The sequence below is a fragment of the Struthio camelus genome, chromosome 13 (assembly GCF_040807025.1).
Source record: "Struthio camelus isolate bStrCam1 chromosome 13, bStrCam1.hap1, whole genome shotgun sequence".
Taxonomy (NCBI): domain Eukaryota; kingdom Metazoa; phylum Chordata; class Aves; order Struthioniformes; family Struthionidae; genus Struthio; species Struthio camelus.
In genome coordinates this window covers 7,489,832-7,511,134 of record NC_090954.1, presented here as the reverse complement: position 1 = coordinate 7,511,134, position 21,303 = coordinate 7,489,832, and the positions used below count along the sequence as shown (strand labels likewise).

At 53.1% G+C, this 21,303-nt stretch overlaps 1 protein-coding gene and 1 long non-coding RNA gene across 3 annotated transcripts in view; one reads left to right on the top strand and one right to left on the bottom strand.

Annotated features, from left to right (window-relative positions):
- Positions 1-20,304, top strand: part of CD74 (CD74 molecule) — a 133,011-nt gene extending 112,707 nt beyond the window's left edge. The window contains exons 2-10 of one of the 2 annotated variants that reach the window (XM_068960195.1): positions 12,414-12,512; positions 15,173-15,348; positions 15,597-15,688; positions 15,795-15,857; positions 16,137-16,232; positions 16,483-16,573; positions 17,687-17,875; positions 18,702-18,776; positions 19,272-20,304. In XM_068960195.1, the coding sequence (XP_068816296.1) occupies positions 12,436-12,512; positions 15,173-15,348; positions 15,597-15,688; positions 15,795-15,857; positions 16,137-16,232; positions 16,483-16,573; positions 17,687-17,875; positions 18,702-18,776; positions 19,272-19,282 (870 nt within the window). In that variant the 5' untranslated portion in view covers positions 12,414-12,435 and the 3' untranslated portion in view covers positions 19,283-20,304. The remainder of the gene's footprint in view (positions 1-12,413; positions 12,513-15,172; positions 15,349-15,596; positions 15,689-15,794; positions 15,858-16,136; positions 16,233-16,482; positions 16,574-17,686; positions 17,876-18,701; positions 18,777-19,271) is intronic. The other variant, XM_068960196.1, reaches the window with a different exon arrangement.
- Positions 7,702-9,043, bottom strand: LOC138069115 (uncharacterized). Its single transcript, XR_011143926.1, has 2 exons — positions 8,904-9,043; positions 7,702-8,123 (listed from the first exon to the last, which is right to left on the bottom strand). It is a non-coding gene; the product is annotated as an uncharacterized lncRNA (long non-coding RNA).
- Positions 20,305-21,303: the final 999 nt, after the last annotated feature.

The following is a 21,303-nucleotide window of genomic DNA, read 5'->3' as shown; positions in this document are numbered from 1 at the left end:
GGCCACCCCACCCTGCTCTGCAGACGACAGAGGGCTTTCACTGCTGCACGCCCGGCAGCAGTGGGTTTTGCTGATCCTTGGCTAGCAGGGCCAGAGGGCGGTGTGGGGACACCTTGAGGTGTCACAGCTGGCAGTGCCCCAGGGCGCAGTCCAGGTCCCTGCTGGGGTCTCACAAGTGCGTTGCACAGCCGAAGCGGTGACAGAGGCCTGTGATTCAGCAGCCGGGCTGGTGCAGGGCTTTCGGGGCTTGGGAAAGCTCTCCGAATTGCAGAAGAGCAGCTGTGGCCGGGGCAAAGCAGACAGCCAGGCAGGACTGCACCATCCCTGCTGGGATGGGGCCCCCGGAGCTGGTGTCTTTTCTGGCTGCTGCTGGCCGGTTCTCCTGCGAAGTCCCCTAACCCCTAACCCCCCTCTGAACCCACGGATGCTTCTGGTCCCCGCACCATCCTGCGGCAGGGAGTTCTCCATTTCGTTGCGCGTGCTAGGATCTCCCCGCCACGTGAACGCGTCTTCGGCACAGGACAGTGAAAGGGGCAGCTGGACTGTTTCCCCAGCGAGCGCCGCGCTGACGGCGGCAGCCTGGGCGATGCAGCAGCCACGCTGCGTCCGGGGTGGGAGGCAGAAAGCAGCGCTGGGAGGCGCTCCGGAGGCTGCGCTCCCCTTGCCGGCCGGGGTGAATTTCCAACGGCTTGACGCATGCCTGCTCTGTGGCCCTGTGGACAGGAATTTTTAGGAGAACCAGCCCGAGCGTAACACCAACGCTACCACCTCAAGGGAACCTGCGTGGGGCTACAGCGGGGGGACGAGAGGTGCAGTGACAGCACGGGGGAGAGACTCAGGAGGGGCTGAGACCCCTCGTTCCCACGCACGTATGAGGGGGTGAAGCTAAAGGTGGTGTAAGGTCAGGTCAGAGATGTCACACTCCCTCCCACCACTGCATGAGGTGTCACCGCTCTGTGCCTCAGTTTCCCCATAGCTTGCTCTGATGCTCTTGGTGGGGTCAGGGGAGCTCTGAGGAGGGAAGGGCTCACCGCGGGGTGCTCCCGGGGCAGCGAGCCAGGGCAGCCTGCACGCTTTCTAGCCAAACAAGCAAAGGAGAGAGCGCGCTGGAAAAAAAAATCAAAGGCAAGCTTTACGGCAAGCGCTAAGAGCCATGGCTTTTGCCCTGGGGATGTGAAGAGATGGAGGTCACTGGGGGAGAGAAACTATTTCTAATAATCCTCAAAAGATCACATCTCCTTATGCTTCACGTATAAGCACCATTGTGCAGGACGGGAGTAATCCATTGCTATTTCAAAAGCTTGTTTCTGTATTGCTAACAGAAAAGCACACTTGTGAATGTTATCAAGCCCTGAAAAATGAATCTAAGACAGAAAATACTCAGGACCATATAAAAATTTAGCTTTTTCTGCAGTAAGATTTTACTAAAGGAAATGACTACTTTCCAAAGGAAGTAACAGAAGCCTGGTAAGAACAGTCCTTCAACAGCATTATCCAACTGCCACAGCTAAGGTGTCTACAGGTTATCTTAATGGAGTAATCGACACTCAAGACCTTGAAACTTTTATTTTTTGGCTTTTTGTCTGTTTTGCCTTTAGAGGCAATTGAAGTAATTTAAATGTATGGACACATACTCCTTATATCAGTTACCCAGTTGTTTAGGTAACAGTTTAGACAGGTCAATCAGAGAGGTTCATGCTATGCTCCCCACCCACACCCCCAACGTAGTATTGCCAAAACTGCAGCAGCTGAAAATTACTATTACATAATGAAAACTAAGATGAAAAGAAATGAAAATCTCAAAATGATTTGGCACAACATCTTACCATAATTTTTTCTAGAGAGATTCATAACTTCTTTTTTCTGGTAAGTTCACGCAACGTTCACCAACAAGCGGCTGGGCAACTGGAGTTCACTGATAGAAGCCTGAGAGTCAATAGGACGTTGACTGAGAGGTTGCTCTCTTTTCACCCCTGATTTTTCTAAAGCTTGTTATTCTGTCACACTGCAAAGATACCAATTTAAAAATAAGCACATAGGAGTGGAAACGCAGGAAAGCAGCCATGTTAATTCAGTTGCACGGCAGTAGTACAAACGCTCTTAAAGTTCATCCAAGCAGCAGCGTTAAAACTCAGGAACCGTAACGTAAGCAAAAATATTTTTACATACGGAGATTACGTGTCATAGAAAGACATCATTGAAGGTAGATTCACAACAGATCGTATGTGACACAGATGTAACTTTTCTTTCAGACTCAAAACTTCAGTCAAATTCTTCACGTTTCCAGATCTTGAGTTGATCTTTTCACATTACTCCCTAGCTATCCTTGTAGTGAATAAATACGGTACCACAAAGATAACGGCAAACGCTCCTTAACCCGAAGAGCTGTAAGTCTTTGAGGATAACGTAAAAAGCCAGCGTTGGGAAGGAGGTACTCACAAGTTCACCAGGCTTATATAAAAATCCTGCTGAAGTAAAGTAAGGCTTGTACAGGAATTAACGCTCCAAGTAACCCCTGCAATTCTTGGAAGTGATTTTGAGTACAGACTCCTGAAATTAGCACCTAATTTTAAAAAGCAAGGTAATGGATTTCTTATGTAGAAGCAGCCATAGTTAAATACACATAATAGACATTAGCAAAAGCATAGCATGTAGTCTGCAGTGAAATTCAACTAGTTAGGGCTGATTTGTTCTAGCCCTGCACCCAACCCCCCTTTTTTTTTTTTCATTAAAGCAACACGTGCTTGTTCAGTTAATTTGTTAATAAGGGAAACAACCAACAGCTGCACTATCCTTGCAAGGCTGTTTGTTACTGTATTATTTAATATATAACTCTCTCCTGAATAACATAACAGTTAGAAAATTTGTGATTTACTAAGATCGTATTTTAAAAAGAATGTGTGTATATATATATATATGTGTGTGTGTGTATGTATGTGTGTCTGTGTGTATAATATATATGTATGTATGTTCATAATAGGAATGTTATATCTACAGGGATTTTCTAAATAAGTTGTCTGCATCAACAAACATTTAGGTATTTGTTTCATGTTTCGAGCAGCCTTATGAAGATGTACTTTCGTTTAACAGCAGCTTACGCAGGCATTACCACTATCATTCACAACTTGACAGTTATTACAATAACTGTCACGTAAAACAAAGTTTAATGCTGTCTATATTTAAACGACTTCTGTGATTGATGACGAATTCCAAAGTGGATTTCATTTGCAAGAAACTTGGATTAATTTTAAGTTAGTCCAGTCACGAGAGGAAGACTTGACTAAGTAGGGTGGAAGACGGGGAAGGGGATTGTCTCATTGTTTGTTTTGTTCTGCTGGGTTTTTTTTTTTTTTTTTAAAACCATCCCACAAGACTAGCTTAAATTTTTGAACAAAAAGCATCCCTAAAAAAGCTGCATGCCATTTTAATTTGTTTGGGGTATTTTTGTGGGTGGGGTGTGGTTTCCTTAGAAGTCTTACATCTTTATGTCTATATAAAACACTTGGCAACAAGTTTCAAAGTATTCAAAATTATCAAGTTAGTGCTACCGAATACAAACTTGTTTGACATACAGTACACAGTTATTAGCCAAAATAGTTTCATTTGAATCATTTTGCAACTGACTTTGAAGAACCACCGCAGATCCTTTACCTGCAGATCCATACCTGCAGCGTTCACTCAAATATTTCTGTGGTTAAAGAAGCTTCTCCAGATCGATACCATTACTCTTCTTTAATTGAAGTTGCAAATGAAGTTCTTTAGGTATAGTAATGCAAACATTTTTTGAGGTCTAGCCTAATATCCTTATGAGAACATGTCACATGATCCAGAGCATTTAGAATAAAACCGTATGCAGTGCAGTTATCATTACAAACTAAGATGTCATGAAGACCTTACCACATCACCTGTCAAAGTTTTTATTTGAACATTCTGTTGAAAAAAAGAAAAAAAGGCAGTTACCTGTTGTTTCAAAACCATAGTCTACATTTTATACGTTGTCATTAAAAATCACTTATAATTTCAATAATTGTTCTATTTTCCCTGCCCATTTCATTGTAAACAAAGATTAACAGCAAAAACACTAAACACTCATTCCTACCTCCGGTCCCTGTGCCAGAAAAAAATGATATAAGAAAAAAGATGAGCCAGTTTCTTTCAGCAGCAGTCACGCGTCAAGGTGCTCAAACTAGGACATTAAATCTTAGGAAAACACTCCAGTTTATACATTAGGATAAAGACTGACAATGAATTCCAATTGCACAGTCGGTTAAGTTCAACATATTATCTTAGCCTTCAATGTCTCTCAAAATGACCCAAAGCAAAAAACATCGAAATAGGAGTTCTAATACAGACTGTCTCCACTTCTTTTGTGTGTGTGCACATAAACTTTAACCTAAGAACTGTCATACAGAAAACCATTTCTAGCACAAATTTTCTCTCTGTAGCCTGGTCTTATTTCCTGTCAATCAGGGAATAAATGCTAGCTATCAAATCCAGCTTCACTCCTTAAAAAAAAGTGACCCTGCTCAAGGAACAAACCTCTCCGCTCCCATGGACGAAGCACCGCTGTCCACCCCTAAATTTCTGATAGGGGGAGAGGGGAGGCAAAAGAACATCACTGCCTTCTCCTAAGAGCTTCTTTTCCCAAAAAATAATGATTTCAGCTGATCTGGAGCCATTTTAAGTCTCTCAGCTGAAAATCATTCCCCTAGCCTTCTTCCCAATGACTTGCTCAAGTTCAGCTGCCTTGCCTTGATACTAAAAATATATCTTCCGTGATATGTAGCTGCACACTCTCTGCCACAAAGTCCTGTTCTATACTGCACCTGACGAAGCGAAATAAATTAAGTTATGGAAAAGAGACATACTCCTCGGCATGCTGTAAGAGTTCTTTGATGAATTTTATGTAGCAATTTGAAAAAGTGATTGTGATTCAGCTATATAACTTAATTGCAACTTGGTGAAGCACAAATTGTGAAGCTGAACGAAGGAAATCTCTGTGCCAGATTCTTCACATGCTTTATGTACAAACTCAGTGACAATTTCACACTTGTACAAATAGCAAGGATTTTCTTACAGAGGTCCCAAACGCTCCCTTAATCTTATCTGTACAGTGAAGAGAACTGGGATGAGATGCAAGTAAGGTTGCTCTCTGAGTACCTAAAGAGATCCCTAGCCTCAGCTGAACAAACTCCTCATTCAGAATTAAAGCCAGTAAAATTTAACAAGATTATTCTTTTATATAATGGACGAAGCCCTCCCCCTGATTACCATCTTGTTCTTCCGTTGGAAGAAGATAGCAATAACTGATGCATCTGGTGGTCCTCTCACTCACTCACGCTCCAGAGCTTAGAACACCCCTGAATTCAGCCCATCCCTTTTCTTCCTCAGAGAGAGACTCTATTTCACTTAAGTTTTATGCAGAATTTGTGTAGGTCATGTCCAAAATAAATCTACTTTCCCAGTCAATACATTCACTCAACTGTATAGTCAGAGGGTAGTCATTTATCTCAGGGCAAGGTTATCTTTCAGAAGGCATCCGATTCAAACAGTGGACCGCTATTCAAATCCACATTCTCGTTCGGCTGCAATGATTTCTGCAAGACACAAAAGCATGTATGACCACGAGAGAACTCAAGTATTACTCTAATATATTTTTTCACTAAATGTAACAAAAAAAAAAAATCTACTCTAGCGATTCTAGAACGACTGAAGAGAACACGCAATGGAAATAGTTGGCCTGCTTAATGCAACTTTGAGCTCATTTCACACTTGATTTTTAAAATTGGATAGTTATTACATAACAAAGTGCGCGATAGAAAGTGTGCCTCTGATAGAAAGAAATTCATATTTGTGTCCGCAGCTTCAAACAGAAGCATTTTCCTGTGTCTACACACTACATATAAGATTTTTTCAATGACTTCTCTGCAGGCATCCCTAACTAGTTTTCCTAGCTAGTTTAGCTGTAAGAAGTTTGTTTATATTATGACTGTGCAAGAAAGTATGAGCTTGCTTTTTAATAAGGCCACAAAACAAAGTAAGACATCATGTTTGATTATGCCTGATTAAGATACACACGGTCACTTTTAATATAAGCAGATCTTAAGTTATCCAGCATTCCAGTTTTTTGTCATCCTCTTAAATAACTGGCACTTTCAGCAGCTTTTTTATGCCTCATACATTACCAATTTAATATTAAGATCTTACTTGCCACTGAACAGTTGGTGAGCTGCCTAGGCATCGCTATGAAAATACAGTAGTCGGATTTTTTTTTTTCACTTCTCATTATAATGAAAACAAGACTTAAGTAGTCATGCTTCCCTTAGCATAAAAATAATGCAACGTGTGTGCGTGTAAACTTCCTACCAATCTATTAAGTGAGCTTGAATGAGCTGAGACCCGGTCATACGGTAATCTTTGCTAGAAGTATTCTTCTCTTATGTATGTTGATTGCATAATAAAAATTGCAGGTTGATGTTAAAGTTCTGATGCTGCAGGACATTTCAGATGACTTGGAATCTTCTAACTTTATAACGTGACAAGTGTTTATTATTAATTTGGAACTGAGGCATGGCGGTGCGTCAGACCTCTTGGCTTTACTGGTAGGACAGTTAGCATGTGGGGAACGTGCTTAAAAGATCTGGCCTCATGAAGAAGACAATAACAAACCAAAATCAAAATGCTAGGAATAGAAAGGTTTTTCACAAGTCCTAGAAAAGCAGTATTGCAGCAGCCTAGGCAGCGTTTAAGGTCAGGTATTGCTTTAGAAAACACATGTATCGTGGGACACAATCTACGAAATCTTACCTCCAGGCAATTTTATTTGCAGCTTCAATATACTTTAAAAGAATGCATGTGCCTTAATTATACTTCCAAATTCCAAGTTTAAGATGAAAACAGAAGCACTGGATAGCTATCATCCCTTCTTCACACAGTAGTACTTTAATAGGCTCCAACATAAAACACCACTTAATGAGAGAACGGCGGCATTTTTCAGTAGTTTCAGCACCTATGCTGTCCCATGTAAATGAGTCAGGGCTTTAAAAAGGCTTAATTAGGAAAGTATTTTTTTGAGCGGAATCATGAAAGGTTCAGACTCGTAGTTCTGAATTACAGTAGCCTTGCAATGTAGTGGATTTGGGACTGTGATGCTTCCCTCTCCTGGCTGACCCACAGGGAGTAGGAGATACTGCGTGCTGAAGCATGCAACAACAATATTTTTAAAAGCAGCCTACGCTTAGGACTGAAGTAAGAGGACTGTGATTATAAGTTCTTGCACGGGATTAAGTCCCTTACCCGCATCACGAAATAGCTTTCTCTTACAAAGTGACTAAAACCACACCAGTCAGTTTTGGGAAAGTGAAAGGGCGCTAAATCCATTAATATTTCAAGTCACTTCACGTCTACTAACAACATTGACACTAAGCGTTAGCAGCACATTACAAAGAGCGTGCAATCAAGTATCTGAATGTTCCAAGGAAGACATTCATCCAGGGCAGCACCCATGATCCATACAGCCTTCCGAATGACATTTAAAACGGGCTTAGCTATCTGTCAGCTGAACTTTTGAGCGTTTAAGTGCTCAAGGGAGAATTTCCGGGCGTAAAAACTCTTTCTGTGAGGTAGCCCAAAAACCGCACGAACTCTAAAGGCAGCACCGGCGCGTAATCAAACTCAGCTTGTCCATCACGATACGTAACGTAACAGGAAAAAACGCTTAGCGTTTATTCGCGGTCCGTTCTCCATGCCAGTAAATAATAAGAGCTTTCACATGCCCGTCGTATAACTTAAGACTGCTTTGCGTCTGAAGAGCCTCTCACTGTCAAAGCGCTTGTGCACCTCGGGATGCTCTTCCAAGCGCTGAGAAGACATCCACGTCTGTTCTTCACCTGCACCTTCCCAGCTGCAGCCCAGCAGCTGAGCGAGAGGCCGGAGACGCTGAGCGCTTGGGGCACAGCAGCGTTAGCGGCGCTGAGGCTGCCCGGCGGGGCGGGCTCCCCCGGGGGCAGGCGGGCGGGAGGTCCGGCGCGCACGGGGGGCTCCGTGCAGCCTGCGTTGGCTTTTCGGCTGAAGCGACTGCTTGCATCGGTGCGAAACATCCCCCCCGCCCCCCCCGCCATCCCCTGGAGGGGGGGGTGGAAATGGCAAATGAGGAAGAGAAACGGGGCAGCCAGACGGTTCCCTTTTCGGGGGGGGGGGGGGGGCGCTGCGCAGCCCCAGAAGCAGGCGGGTGGAGGGGAAGGTCACCTGGGCCTTCGGGAGGGAGCAGCCCGGCCGGCCGGCAAGCACGGACGCAGGTCGGGGCCTCAGTGGGATTTGGGCTGAAGCACGCCCCAGAGCACAGCGGAGGCAGGAGGAGGTGGGTGACTGCTCAGCACAGGGTATCGGGGCTCTCCCCCCGCCGCGCCGAGCGGATTTGGGCCAACCGCTTCCCTCTGCTCCCCATCCCGGCTGCCTGCTCTCGCAAACGCCCCCGTTCACGGAGAGCTGCGCGTTTTTTGTTGCCTGTCCCTGCCCCTTCGGCGTCGGCTCTCTGCTCTGGCGACCGGGCACGTGCTCTGGCGTCAGCCGCGGGAGCAACCCGCTGGCCTGCAAAGACAGCCCACGGCAGCGGCGGCGATTCCCCCCCAGCCGGCTGAGTTTGCACGCGCCACGCAACGCAGGAAGGACGCGGGGGTGGCGGATGCGCGCGGCCGGCAGCGAAAGGCTAGCGCTTGTTTAACCTGACCCTCCCCTCGACCAAGCGCCTGCCCCGCCGCAGGGCGCAGCCGTGCCCCCAGCCCCGCGGGGTGCAGCGTCCCAGCCCCAGCCCTGCGCTCCCCTCCGCTGACCCCCCAGGGTCCTTGCCCGTCCCCAGAGAGGGCGAGAAACCCTTTGCTCCAAGCTGTCGGAAGTAACTTTACCTGCGGCGTGTCGCTGCAGGGTTTGCTTTTCGTTGCAACGGCAGCGTCCGCAGCATGATGAAACCACAAACGTGCACTGCCTAGAGCGTAACATCGAAAAAGAAATCACGGCGATGCAGTGCTGCGTGCCCCAGAGCTGCCTGGTGGCAGCTGGTGCTTCGCTGCCCTGTCACAAAGTGGGACATCGCTCTGCAGCAGGCTCTGCCTCAGCAGGAGGGAAAGGTCTGAAGCAAACTCCTTGCCTCTGTCCTGCAAAAAACAGAAGTTTTGAGTTTGGCCCTGGAATCGTCAAGTAAAGTCTATTTCTGGGCTTGCTGGGACTGAGCGAGTGGCGTAAGGCACAAGGTGGGAGCAGATCCGCGTCTGCTGCTAAATCTTGTGGCGTCGCAGTTCCACTCGGCTGTGCTCTGCCATCGCTCCGCAGCAGAGCCCCTCGAGGAGGGCTGATCCCGCGCTGCAGAACAGGACGGCGGGCTGCGGGCAGTGAGAAATAACGTCTGTCTTTAGCTGCCCCCTGGGAACTGTGGGCTGAGGACTGTGAAACGGAGGCTTTGCTTGGTAACAAATGACGTCACGTGAATGCCCGCAGGGTTATTTCCAACTCCACGCCTGAAATAATAGCTCTGCCTGCTTGGGTCAAGGTCTCCGTGTAACAGGCAAGTCTGAACTAAGTCTCCCTACGATTGTGTTCCTTCCCCCGGATATTAAGGTGGTTTGGTTCCCCCCAGAAAGACAGCCCGTTCCCCAGCCTCCTATAATCAAGATTTACTATGTTGTCAAGATTTTCATGGGTAGCACAAAACGTGGCTGTCCTGACTCCTGCACACCTGAAGCCTGGAGGGCGACAGTGTGGTGAGGAACATACGTTTGGGGCCAATTTACGGATGCCTCTGTACAGGGCCATGATGGGGAAGGCTCTGTTTCTGCTTCTTCAGAGGAACAGGCCCTCCAAGACCCCGGCTGGAGCCCTCGCATGTGCTGCAGAGCTGCAGGGACTTGGTTTCCACCCCAGCTGCCTGGGTCCAGGCGCTCCTCTGAAGCTGCGGAAGAAACAGCTGGGAAAAAGCAGGGCTGAGAGCTGCTATAAAAGGGCCTGCATCTTCCTTGGAAAACTGATTTACAGACCTAAAGTGCATCAAACGTCACTGCCCTGTGCTTAAAGGCGTAGCAGGAGGTACTGGAAAAGTTGATAGAAAAGAGATGTCTGGATGCAGAGCAAACGGCTGGTTCAGTGGTGCAAATCTGTGAGCTGGGCTTGATTACGAGGGTAAGACCCACATAGGAGCAGCCTTGCTGCCTCCTTTGGCTTGGGTAGGGACGAGCGTGAGTCTTCTCCCCCTGCCCCCATAGCCAAATTTGCAGAATTGGGCCCATCTCCAACAAAATCACTGTCGGTTTCATTTGCCAAGTTCCTATTAAGACTTTCCGTAGTTCCCCTTTCGGACTGAGGTCGGTCATGGAAACATGCCTGGTGCTTGCTGGGCTCCCCGGGTCCTTTCCAGCTGGCTGCTCGGAGAGGTCAGCTGTGACTGTGCGTCCATGAGAAGTGATTTGTCTTCAAAACAGCCTCTGGGGCTGCCCGCAAGGCTGGGTGCTGGCGGGGACGGGTGTTTGCAGCCGAGCCTGGCACTGGCACGGGGCAGCGTGGCAGCGCGAAGCTCAGCCCGCCCCGGGGCCGAGCGGGGACGTCTCCGCACCATCACGGCACGGCTCCTCGCTTGTGTCTCGACGCCGCGCTGCGACGCGGTGCAGGGCCAGCCTGAACGCGCCGCACGCGCTGTCCCCGGGGGCAGGACCCCGGCGGGATTCGCCCCGCCGATCTCCAGCGCTCGGGTGCAGGAAGCAGTGTGGGGGCACGGCAGGCTGCACCGAGCTGGGTCCCCAGAGACCCTCAGCGAGGACATGCTCCCTGCCTGGTCTGGGGGAGCTCATGTGGGAAAACCCGGGAAGTCGCTGCCCTGGGCGTCCCACTGCAGCCGGCCTCGACACCCAGGGCTGGGCAGAGCGAACACGGAGGTTTGCTTGGCCACGGGGCGGTGGTGGCACTTCCAGCTGCATCCAGGAGGACGAGCTGGTCTGTCTAGACATGGCAGGGCCAGACCTGAGCACTGGGAGTGAGCCTGGACCAGGTCACCCCGTCTCCATCCCCCACGGTTCGGGGAATTTCAGGTCCCAGCCTGGCTGACAAGCGTAGCAGGAGACTGGGGCTCCCTTAGGAGATCATGGGCAGGGGATGGAGAGCGCTCGGGCATCCCTGTGCTGCTCTTGGGACTGATCTGGGCACATCGGCACGACACTGCACCCAACACCAGAGTGAGGGGGGGCTGCTGCTCAACCGGGGTCATCGTATTTCACTTGGCAGGAACCATTGCCTGATTTATGCCGGCTGGGTAAGGACACGTTGCAGGGCCTTCCAGGAGGGTGGCTACGGCAGGTGGGGAGCGGGACGCGGCTCCAGCCCCGTTCGCGCGGGCGCGCGCAGGCTGAGGAAGGAGCAGCCGGCGGTGGGCTGGAGCCGCTGCCAGGTTTGCGACTCAGTCCCTGCTGCCTAGAGAGCTCCAGCGCTGAGCTAGGAAAACTGATATAACAGCTGAAGACATCTTCCCGAGCTTGTTCCAGCTCCTGAGTTAAAACTTTACGGGCTCCCAGCTGCGAGTTGCAGACGTTTGCCTAGTAACCGGTGACGCCAGCAAATGCCCGGGGCAGGTTACTTTTAATTTCACACCCAGAGCATCACTTCTGGCTGAACTCTGACCAAGGTCGCGCTGGGTCCTAGCGCTGGAGATAACAGCAGCGGGGACCCCGGCGCCCCCGGCGCGGTGACAGCCCGCGAGGCAGGCGCGGGGGCAGCCTGCACACGAAGCCCCCGGCCCTGCCGGCAGCCCCCCGCTGCCTTTCGCCCACCCCGGGACGGCCACCTCTTGGGGCTGCTTCTCCTCCCTCGTTTTTTCGGGGTGGAGGCAGGGCCGAGGGATGCGCATGGGCCTCCCCCACCCTGGCGCTGAGTGCCCAGGAGGGCATGGAGACCCCAGACAGGCCTTTAAGCGTCGCCACCTTGGCAGCGCCGCGGGGGTCTCCCAGCGTGGGGGTGACCCCGGCGCCCTCGACACGGGGGTTTCTGCTGAAGTGCCCGAAAAAGCAGCTTTCCCCTGGCACCAAAGGCAAGAGGGGAGCAGGCTTTCGCACGGCGAGGGTCCCGCTCGGCCGGCGCTCCCTGCCGCCCCGCGCCCGCCGCGCGCGGTGCCACCCGCGCGTGGGCTGCCGCCGCCCCCCCCGCCCCGGGTCCCCCCGGGTCCCCCGCGGCGCGGCTGGGGCAGGACGCGGCCCCAAGAGCGCAGCGGAGACCTGGCGCGCGGAGCTCTGCCTGGCAACAGGCGACGCGGCCGGCGGCAGCCAATGGGGCTTTTTCCTGGCGCCCCGGGGCGGCGGGGCCGGGGCGGCGGCGCGGGGGTTATTTCCAGGCGCGGCGCGACCTGCGCCCACTTCCCCCGCCGGCGGCTCGAGGCGACGCGACGCGACGCGACACGCAGCCATGGCCGAGGAGCAGCGCGACCTGCTCTCCACCTCCGACCGCGGCAGCGGCGTGCTGCGCCTCGGCGAGCCCCAGAGGTGTGGGGCGAAGGGGTGGCCGGGGGCAGGTGGAGGCGCAAGTGGGGCCGTGGGGCCAGATGGGGCACGGTTGGGCCCGGGAGGGGGGGACGCGGCGTGGCTGTGGGGCCAAGGGGGACACGGTTGGGGGCATGGCGTGGCTATGGGGTCAAGGGGGGACATGGTTGGGGACATGGCGTGGCTGTAGGGCCAAGGGAGGCACGGTTGGGCCAAGGGGGGGCACGGCGTGGCTATGGGGTCAAGGGGGACACAGTTGGTGGCACAGCATGGCTGTAGGGCCAAGGGGGACTTGGCGTGGCTATGGGGTCAAGGGGGACGTGGCTGGGGACATGGCATGGCTGTAAGGCCAAGGGGGACACGGTTGGGCCCGGGGGCGGGGGTGGCTATGGGGCCAAGGGGGACAGAGTTGGGGGCACGGCATGGCTGTGGAGCCAGATGGGGCATGGTTGACCCACGGGGACACGGCATGGCTGTGGGGCCAAAGGGGACACGGTTGGGCCAAGGAGGACATGGTTGGGGGCATGGTGTGGCTATGGGGCTGAGGGGGACATGGTTGGGCCAAGGGAGGCACAGGGTGGCTGTGGGGCCAAGGGGGGCATGGTTGGGCTGAGGGGGACACAGTTGGGGGCATGGCGTGGCTGTGGGGCCAGATGAGGCACAGTTGGGCCGAGGGGGACATGGTTGGGCCGAGGGGGACACAGTTGGGGGCATGGCGTGGCTGTGGGGCCAAGGGAGGCATGGTTGGGCAATGGGGCCAAATGAGGCACAGCCGGGCCAAGGGGGACACAGCAGGTCTATGGGGTGGAAGGGGGCACGGCTGGGCCAAGAGGGATGCGGCATGGCTGTGGGGACGTGGCGTATCCGTGGGACGTGATGGTACACGCCATGGGGATGAGGAGACATGGCATAGCTATGGGGCCAAGGGGACATGGCGTAGCCGCAGAGGGCAAGGGTGCCTAGGGTGGCCGTGGGGCAGCTGTGGGCATGGCGCGGACATCAGGCCCCCCAGCGATGTAGGGCTGCCCCCAGTTGTCCCCCCTCGCCCACGGACATCTTCCAACCACCTTCCACCAGGCTGGGGGGGAGGGGAGGTGTTCCCAAAGCACGCCAGCCAATCAGACAGCTGGGGACTGCTGACATCAGGAGTAGCCAGGCAGACGGGCCGCTGGCGAGGCTGGATCCTGCAGCAGCGGTGCCAGCCCAAGGCTCCCTTGGGTGCTGCCTTCAGGCCTTTCCTGCTGCATCCCCGGGGCAAGGCAGCTTCTGAAGCAGCTCTGCTGGGAGAGAGAGCCGAACCGGAGAGAGTTTGAAAGTGCATCAGAAAGTCTGCCCCAAAGTGCTATTTTTACCTCTCTTATTTTCTGGAGAAAAAAAGCATCCATCAGTTCTGATTAATAGAACAGGCAAATCGAATGAGCCCACAGGACATGCTAGTCAAAAAAATCTTTGCACAGAAGAAGAAAAGAGCAAGAGAAAGAGAGTCAGATTGCATGGACAGGGAGTAGGAGGGGACCGTACGTAAATGGGGTTTTCCCATTGCTCTGGCATCAGGTGCTTCTGAGGCACTGCCAAGCTCTGCTCCTGCCACCTGTGGGGCTGTGTACACCCCACCCAAGCCAACGGATCTGTTCCCCCACCTCTGCCAGGTTGAATTTGGCTCCTGAGAGTCCGACATTTCCTCCTTCTGTTTGCATTTCTTTGGCACCTGTTTGCAATTTGCAGTCTTGCTAAACTCATTCCTTGCCAGCAAGGTCAAAGACCCTGCCCGCCCCCTGCGTGGCCAGCCCTGCTCAGGTGCTTGGGACCTTGCCCGCTGCCGGCGGACCATGAAGGAGTGCCAAGTCTGCCTTGGCACCCGCATGCTTCGCTGGCCAGGTACCTACTTTGCCCTCACACAGCCGCGGGACCTCTTTTGCCTGAGTTTTGCTTTGGACAGCAGTGAGTGCCTCACTCATGCACCTTGTCTTTACTTTTTAAAAGTATGTACAATCTGACATCTCTTGGGATATGTCCTCTGCCCGTGGGGACCCACGATCTTTCCCAGCCAGTTGTGTCCTCTGCTGAGGGGCTCCAGCAAAAGGGGGGTGCCCCAGCCGGGCTGCTGTCCCCACAGCCATGTGACATGCCTCGAAAACTTCTCGCAGTGCTCTGGCACTCAGCCCATGGCCACTGCTGTGCCCCTGTGCCCACGCGCTTCTGGCTGCCCCCTTTGTGCGTGACCCACCTACGCCAAGCAGGTTTCAGTTCCCCTAAATGTGCAGAAGTAACCTTAACATTGAAATTTCACTTCTGCATACTGCCGGCAGCCAGTGCCTGCTCTGCCACTGGCCTGCCAAAGTTGGCTGCGCTTGAAAAGTACCTTTGTTTGGCTGCAGAGTTGATGGAGGTTATTTAGGGTGGTCCATAGGCTAGCAGGAGGATTTTGAGGGGCAGAGATTGAAGAGCACAAGTGTGTTTCCTATAGCCTGTGGTGCAGCCTCCTCAGGGTGTTAATTAGAAATCCCCATACTTGGATTCCTGACATAAAGGTTGGGCAAAGCACCAGGAACGCAGCTCCCACACCTCTACCTCCGCACCCTTGCAGCGGGGTTTTGTGAACATTTCCAGCTTCCAGAAGTAGAGCAGAGCATGAGCTGAGCTCCCTCCCTCATGTCTTGCAGATCTGCGTTGGGCCGCAAAGCCGCCTTCTCCGCGCTCTCCATCCTCGTGGCCCTGCTGATCGCTGGCCAGGCCGTGACTGTCTACTTTGTCTACCAGCAGAGCGGGCAGATCAGCAAGCTGACCAAGACCTCGCAGACCCTGCAGTTGGAGTCGCTGCAGAGGAAGCTGCCCCCAAGTCAGTAGCTCATGTGGTGGCCAGAGAAATGTGACAGGTCTTGCTTGACCACCAAAACCAAGGGTGGCAGAGGGGAGATATCTAGGAGTGGGCCTGGCTTTTGAGGTGGTGGCAGCTCCCCGGGACTGTCAGGGACATTCCCCCGGTGGAGCTGGGTCTTGCAGGACACAACTGTGCAGGGAGAGATTCGGGAGAGAGGGGGATGGTCCCTTTTCTTGGTGCCCCTCACAGCGCTCCTTCCTCGGCAGGTGCCAAGCCCATGAACAAGATGCGGATGGCCATGGTGAACATGCCGCTGGCCATGAGGGACCTGCCACTTGCCCCCTCCTCAGACAGGATGGTAAGAGGCACCCACCCTTGCCTTGCACAGGCTGCTGCTGCCTCACGGCCTCCTGGCTTGCTGCCAGGTCTTGGGCTGACTCTTCCCATTTGAATTTTCTCTTTAGCCCATGGAGATCATGGGGCCCGTCAGCAACAAAACGGAGGACCAAGTCAAGCACCTGCTGCTGGTAAGGTCCCCATGTGTCCCCTGGTGTGCAGGCACTACTGGAGCGTGCCACCTCCCACACCTACCCTCTGCCCTGCTGGAGGTGGTGGGACCCCATGCTTTGAGCTGTCTCTTGGCTGGATCGGTGTCATCGGGTGTTCCCCTCCTGCACCCTCAGGGTCTCAGAGCTGATGGGAGCTCCTGGAGCCCTGTAATGTCACTCTGGTTGATGTAGACAAGAGCTCCATCTCATCTCTCCCTTTTTCTTTGCCCTATCTTGCTCTGGTGGTCACCTCTGCAGCAAGCAGACCCAAGGAAGATGTTCCCAGAGCTGAAGGACGACCTGATGGACAACCTGAAGCACCTGAAGAAGTCCATGGCTGATGCGGATTGGAAGGTCAGTGCGGGGCTGCTGTCCTGCCCTGCCCCTTCCAGAAGCTCCCTGCTTTGCCCCTGGGAGGGACTGCCATTTCTCTACCTGGAAATGGAAAATCCTTATTGCTCCAGGCTTGCATTTCTCCCACCCTGAGGGAGGTGATGTGCATGTGGCTGTCGCTGCTCTGAGCTGGAGCCTGCAGCAGAGCGCCCGTCCCCATCGTGCACGCTCCTTTCTCCTGGTTACCCTGTGCTGTTTCCCCTTGTTGCAGTCCTTTGAATCCTGGATGCACAAGTGGCTGCTGTTTGAACTGGCCAAAAACCCCCAGAAGGACGAGCAGAAGGCAATCCCAGCGGAGAAAGGTATCAACAGATGGGGGCTACTAAATTAAGGGATTGTTAGGACTAGCCCTTCAGTAGCCATCACATCCCAAGAGGGGACAGCATGAGAGCACCCTGAAGGCAACTGAGGCTCTGGCCCAGCAGCTAAGGACCTCTTCCTTCCTTGGTGTCCAGCCAGGAGCATCCATCCGGAGCTGTTAGGATGCTCCTAGGGCAGGGCTTGGTGGCTGTTCAAAGGTGAGGGCATGGATCTAGGGCAGCAGCTGGGGCACTGCCAGGCTGGAGGGAGGAGGTCAGGCGACTGCTCTTCCCGGCTGTGAGGATTTCCACTCGCGCAGAGGTATTGAAACGCCAGTTTTAACAGGAAGGCTGACAGCCATGCCAGTCTTCAGCCCCTTTGCTGCCTCTAATATGCACCGATAAAGCCAAACTCATAGGGAAAGGCACAGCCCTTGGGGCTTTGCCGAGGAGCTGCTTGTTTGTTGGACTGAGGCTGAAGTCGACCAGGATTTCCCGAAGAAAAACCCACAGTCCCAAGAAAGGGTCGGCCACAGAGACGCTGCCTGTTGTTTGCCAGCAGACACGGAGTGTTGGAAAAGAGTGAACGTCTGGAAAGACAGACCACCACTTCAAATCCTGTATCTTTGGTTAGAGAGAGAGCTTTAAAAAATCCTCGGGGTGGGGTTTGTTCTTCCTCCTTTTAAATTTTATTTAGCTGCTTCGTGATAAAAGCTCAGTGCTCAGAACTTCACACCGATTTGTTCCCCAGCCCCAGTCAGACCAATCCTCCTTAGCAAAATTCACGTTGATGTGGTCTCCCTTAAGTAGCGTCATCAGAGTTACCATAACGCTATCATTAGGGTAAACGAGTTTCACAGGAGAATTCCCAATAAGGCAGTTCTCCCAATTAAGTTAGGATTTTGTTTGTTTCCAAAATCAAGCATTTTGCAGTTGCTTCCCTGCTGGAGTAGTGTCAAGGGGCTGGCCCGGGGTTTCTGAAACGCTGTTGGGCGATGCAGCCCTTGGCCAGTTGTTGGCCAGACCATCCTCTGGACTGAGCAATGCTCTAAGGCCCCTGGGTAGTAGACAGCCCGAGGTGCTCATGGTATATCCTGTTTGTTTTTATTGCCCTAGTGCAAACTAAGTGCCAGGTGGAGGCCAATTTTGGTGGTGTCCATCCGGGTCGCTTCCGCCCCCAGTGCGATGAGAACGGAGACTACCTTCCAAGGCAGTGCAATGCCAGCACGGGCTACTGCTGGTGCTCCTACAAAAATGGCACCAGGATTGAGGGCACTGAGACTCGGGAAAAGCTGGATTGCCCTGGTAGGTTGCCAGGGTGGGGAAGGAGGAGAGGAACAAAGCAGCATCTCCAGTCACCGTCCCTAGTTTCTCCTGAGCTGAGAGAGGAGCAGAACCAGCCAGGAGCTGAGAGGGTGTCCAGCATCACTGGAGAGCTGCTCAGTGCCTTGCAGGATCAGGCAGTGCCCCATTAGGGAGAGCCCAGGAGCCTCAGGGTGAGGTGGCATAGGTGACCAGCGAAGGAAGAGGTTCCTAGAGGCAGCCTCACTCTGCCACCTTTACACCTATGGAGCCCACCCCGAGGACATGCTGTGGGGACTGGCCCTTCCCTGCCCCCTCAGCAGCCCCACACCATGCAGTGTCATTGCGTTACAGCCACTCTCTCTGGAGGGGATCCTGAAAAAACACAGGAACAGGAGCCTCAGTCTGTGCCTAGTCACAGCTGAAACTAAGGCCCTGAGTCCTGCCCCTCCCATCTCTGGTTTGAGGTCTGAGGCTATCTGAAGTCCCAATGAAGCCCCTCAAAACAGGGTGCAGAAAGGCCCCAGCTTTTACAAGCAGGGGAAACCACTAAAGAGAGCCCTTGCCTCTGTCTCCTACTGCACTGCTCAACCTGCCCTAAGCAGCCCTCAGTGCACACTCGATCCCACCGTGTTAGCATTCGGCTGAGTTCAAGCCACAGTTCACGTCTTGGCCGTGCTGGCAAGGGCACCCTCAAAGGGCAGCAGGGCCCATTGTGGTGACTGCAGTAGCATTGATACAGGCCACCAGTGTGGTGGCAGCAGAGAGGGTGGCATGGGACAGCATGCCTGCGCTGTCCCACCACTGAGGTGCTTCACGTCCCTTGCAGCCACTCCCAGAGCCTTGGAGCCAGAGGAGATGATCTTCTCCGGGGTGGATGTTCTCAAGCTGGATGCGGAGAAAGGTGAGTGGCTCAGCACAGTCACAGTGCTGGGGCGGCTGCCTGTAAGTTGGTTGCCCAGGTCCAGGGCAGGGTGGCATTAGCTCAGCAGGCTGGGAAGAAACTCCTGGGTTTTTGGGGGGCAGAGGGGATGCTTGGAGCTATAATACAGCTCTAATCCCCCGAAGCACCCCTGCCTCAGCAGCACCACAGCAGTGCCAAGCAGGGGCCAGCAGCGAGACAAGGGCTGCCAGGTCCATGCAACACCTGGGACATGTCCCAGGTGCTGCAATGCAGAACTAGCCCTGGGCTGGGTCTGGCCAAGGACCAGCAGGGAGAACACTGGTGCTGCACTGCAAGGCCAGGAAGCGAGCACGGTCTCTGCCACGCACCCTGAGCAGCAGCAATGCCTGGTGGCCACAGCCAGGCAGCACCGTAGGGACCATGGCAGTTCCTGCTGAAACCTGCGTGCTGGGCCCAGAGCCATCTTACTAAAGCCCTCTTCTCTTTCCCTCAAAGGAGCCAAGTAGAAGAGGACACCTGCAGATGCCTTGTCCCATCTTCAGCATCTCCGCTCACGTTTTTGCTCTATTTGTGCTTTTACATTGCTCTCCCAAAGACTATTAATAGCAGGTAGTCCTGAGCACTTCTGCCCAGGCGTTAATTCTCTTCCCCTACTGCAGGGTATGAAAGTGGGTTGATTGTCTGCGGGCTGTCTCTGGCCCTGTGCTAACATGATAGAAGGAGCGTTCCCTTTGCTAGAGACAAAACGTTCCCTTACAGGCATGTCTAGCTGGAAAACTATTTCAGCTGCATCAGACCCATAGCCCTTTCCCCTTTTGCTAATTGGGTAGGAGCTGCTGAGTATGAGCTCTTGGGGCAGCAACACCATTGCTTGAGGGGAGGGAGCCCAGCGGGTGCCACTGTGAGGCTTGTTAGCGCTGCGTGAGGGAGCCCCACTGGCTCCTCTGCATTTGGCGACTCTCCCAGCAGTTTCTCCACAAAGTGCCTTCTCTGCCCTCTCTAAGGTTTGTAAGCAGGGCTCCACCCCAAGTACCTCTCCCACTCAGGAGCTTAGGAAGATGCTGTCTGCAAGAACAGCTTTCCCACTCACAACCAGTCCCATAGCACCTTGCAGCACCCTGGCCTCAGGCAACCAGCAAGAGGGCCCAGGCAAGTGTAGGAATCGCTCATGGTGAAGATGAGCCACTAACGCTTCCTCATACTGAACATTAGAAGACAGCAGCAAAATGACTTCCGCAAGCTTCTTAACTGAACCCTGTAGGTTGGAACCACATTTGAATACTAGATGTTAGACAACTGAAGCATCTTTCCTAATTTTTTTGGTAAACAGCATGCTAAGTTTTGTAGGGATAGATGCTCACCTGCAGCTTTTCCCTTCAGCTTTGAAGCCAGCCAAGCAGTGGGTACTAGCCAGAACAGGAACTAATGCTGGAGTTAGAGGGCTTTTGATTTTTTCAAACATATCTGATCTTTCCTTTATAAATAAACTCACAAGCTAATTATTTCAAATAAACTTTTGAATAAGAAAGCCTTTTAGCAACTCTGGCAGGGCAACATATGCAATCATTTTGCAGCTATCTCAGGTTAAAAAAAAAGTTAAACCTCAGCAGGGAAAGAAAAAAAAAACAAAAAAAAATACACTCCCTACAGTGAGCTGCTTCTGCTTAGACACTGTTCAGGCATCTATGCCTCGTTGCCTGTTTTCACTCGCACTTGTACAGGGAGGGAAGGAGCACATGTTGTGGGAGGGTGCATGCTGCTGCCGGAGCAGCCATGGGGACATGGTGAGAGGAAGAACGTCACAGGCAAGCCACTGCTGCTCCCACCGCGCAGGCAGGGGCTGAGGGAGCCAAGCGTTCCCACCTTAGGGAGGAAAAAGCAACTCCACCCTCCTCTCCCCCCCTCTCACCGCGGAGGCTGGTGGAGCTGAAGGACCACCTGGCCGTAGTGGCAGGCACAGGGGGAGGGGTCCTTGTCTTCAAGCAGGGGGGAGAACACACCCATGACTTTGGCTTGCTATGAAGCCCTGGGACCAACACCAGCAGAAGCTCTCATGTTGGGGCTCGGGCACCTGAGGAAACACCAGGGCCGGCTTTGGGCTCCCTGCTCTAATCCTAAACATGCCAGGGCCCACTCACCCTGAGCACTGGGGCTGCAGGCAAAGAGCTGCACCCTAGCCCCCCTCTCCAGGAGCTTCAGGCCTGGCAATGCCTGAGGCCTCCCAGGAGGAGGATGGAGGATTTTAATTAATCCCTGCTCTGAGATGGTGGGGGGACAGCTTGCAGTCCCTGCCCCAGACCATCCTCCTCCATCCCACCCTCCTCTCCAGCTCTGCAACAGCCACCGGGACCTCAAGTTCTGGGCAAGCTGAGGGCAGACGCAGAGCTGCACAGTGCTGGAAGGAGGAGCAGGAGGATATCTCCTCCCCTTTTCCCTCACATCCTAACCTCTAGGGCAGGGAATGAAGAGATGAAGCTTGGCACAAGCCCAGCACAAACTGCAGGTAAACAGAGGCAGGAGGCTGGGA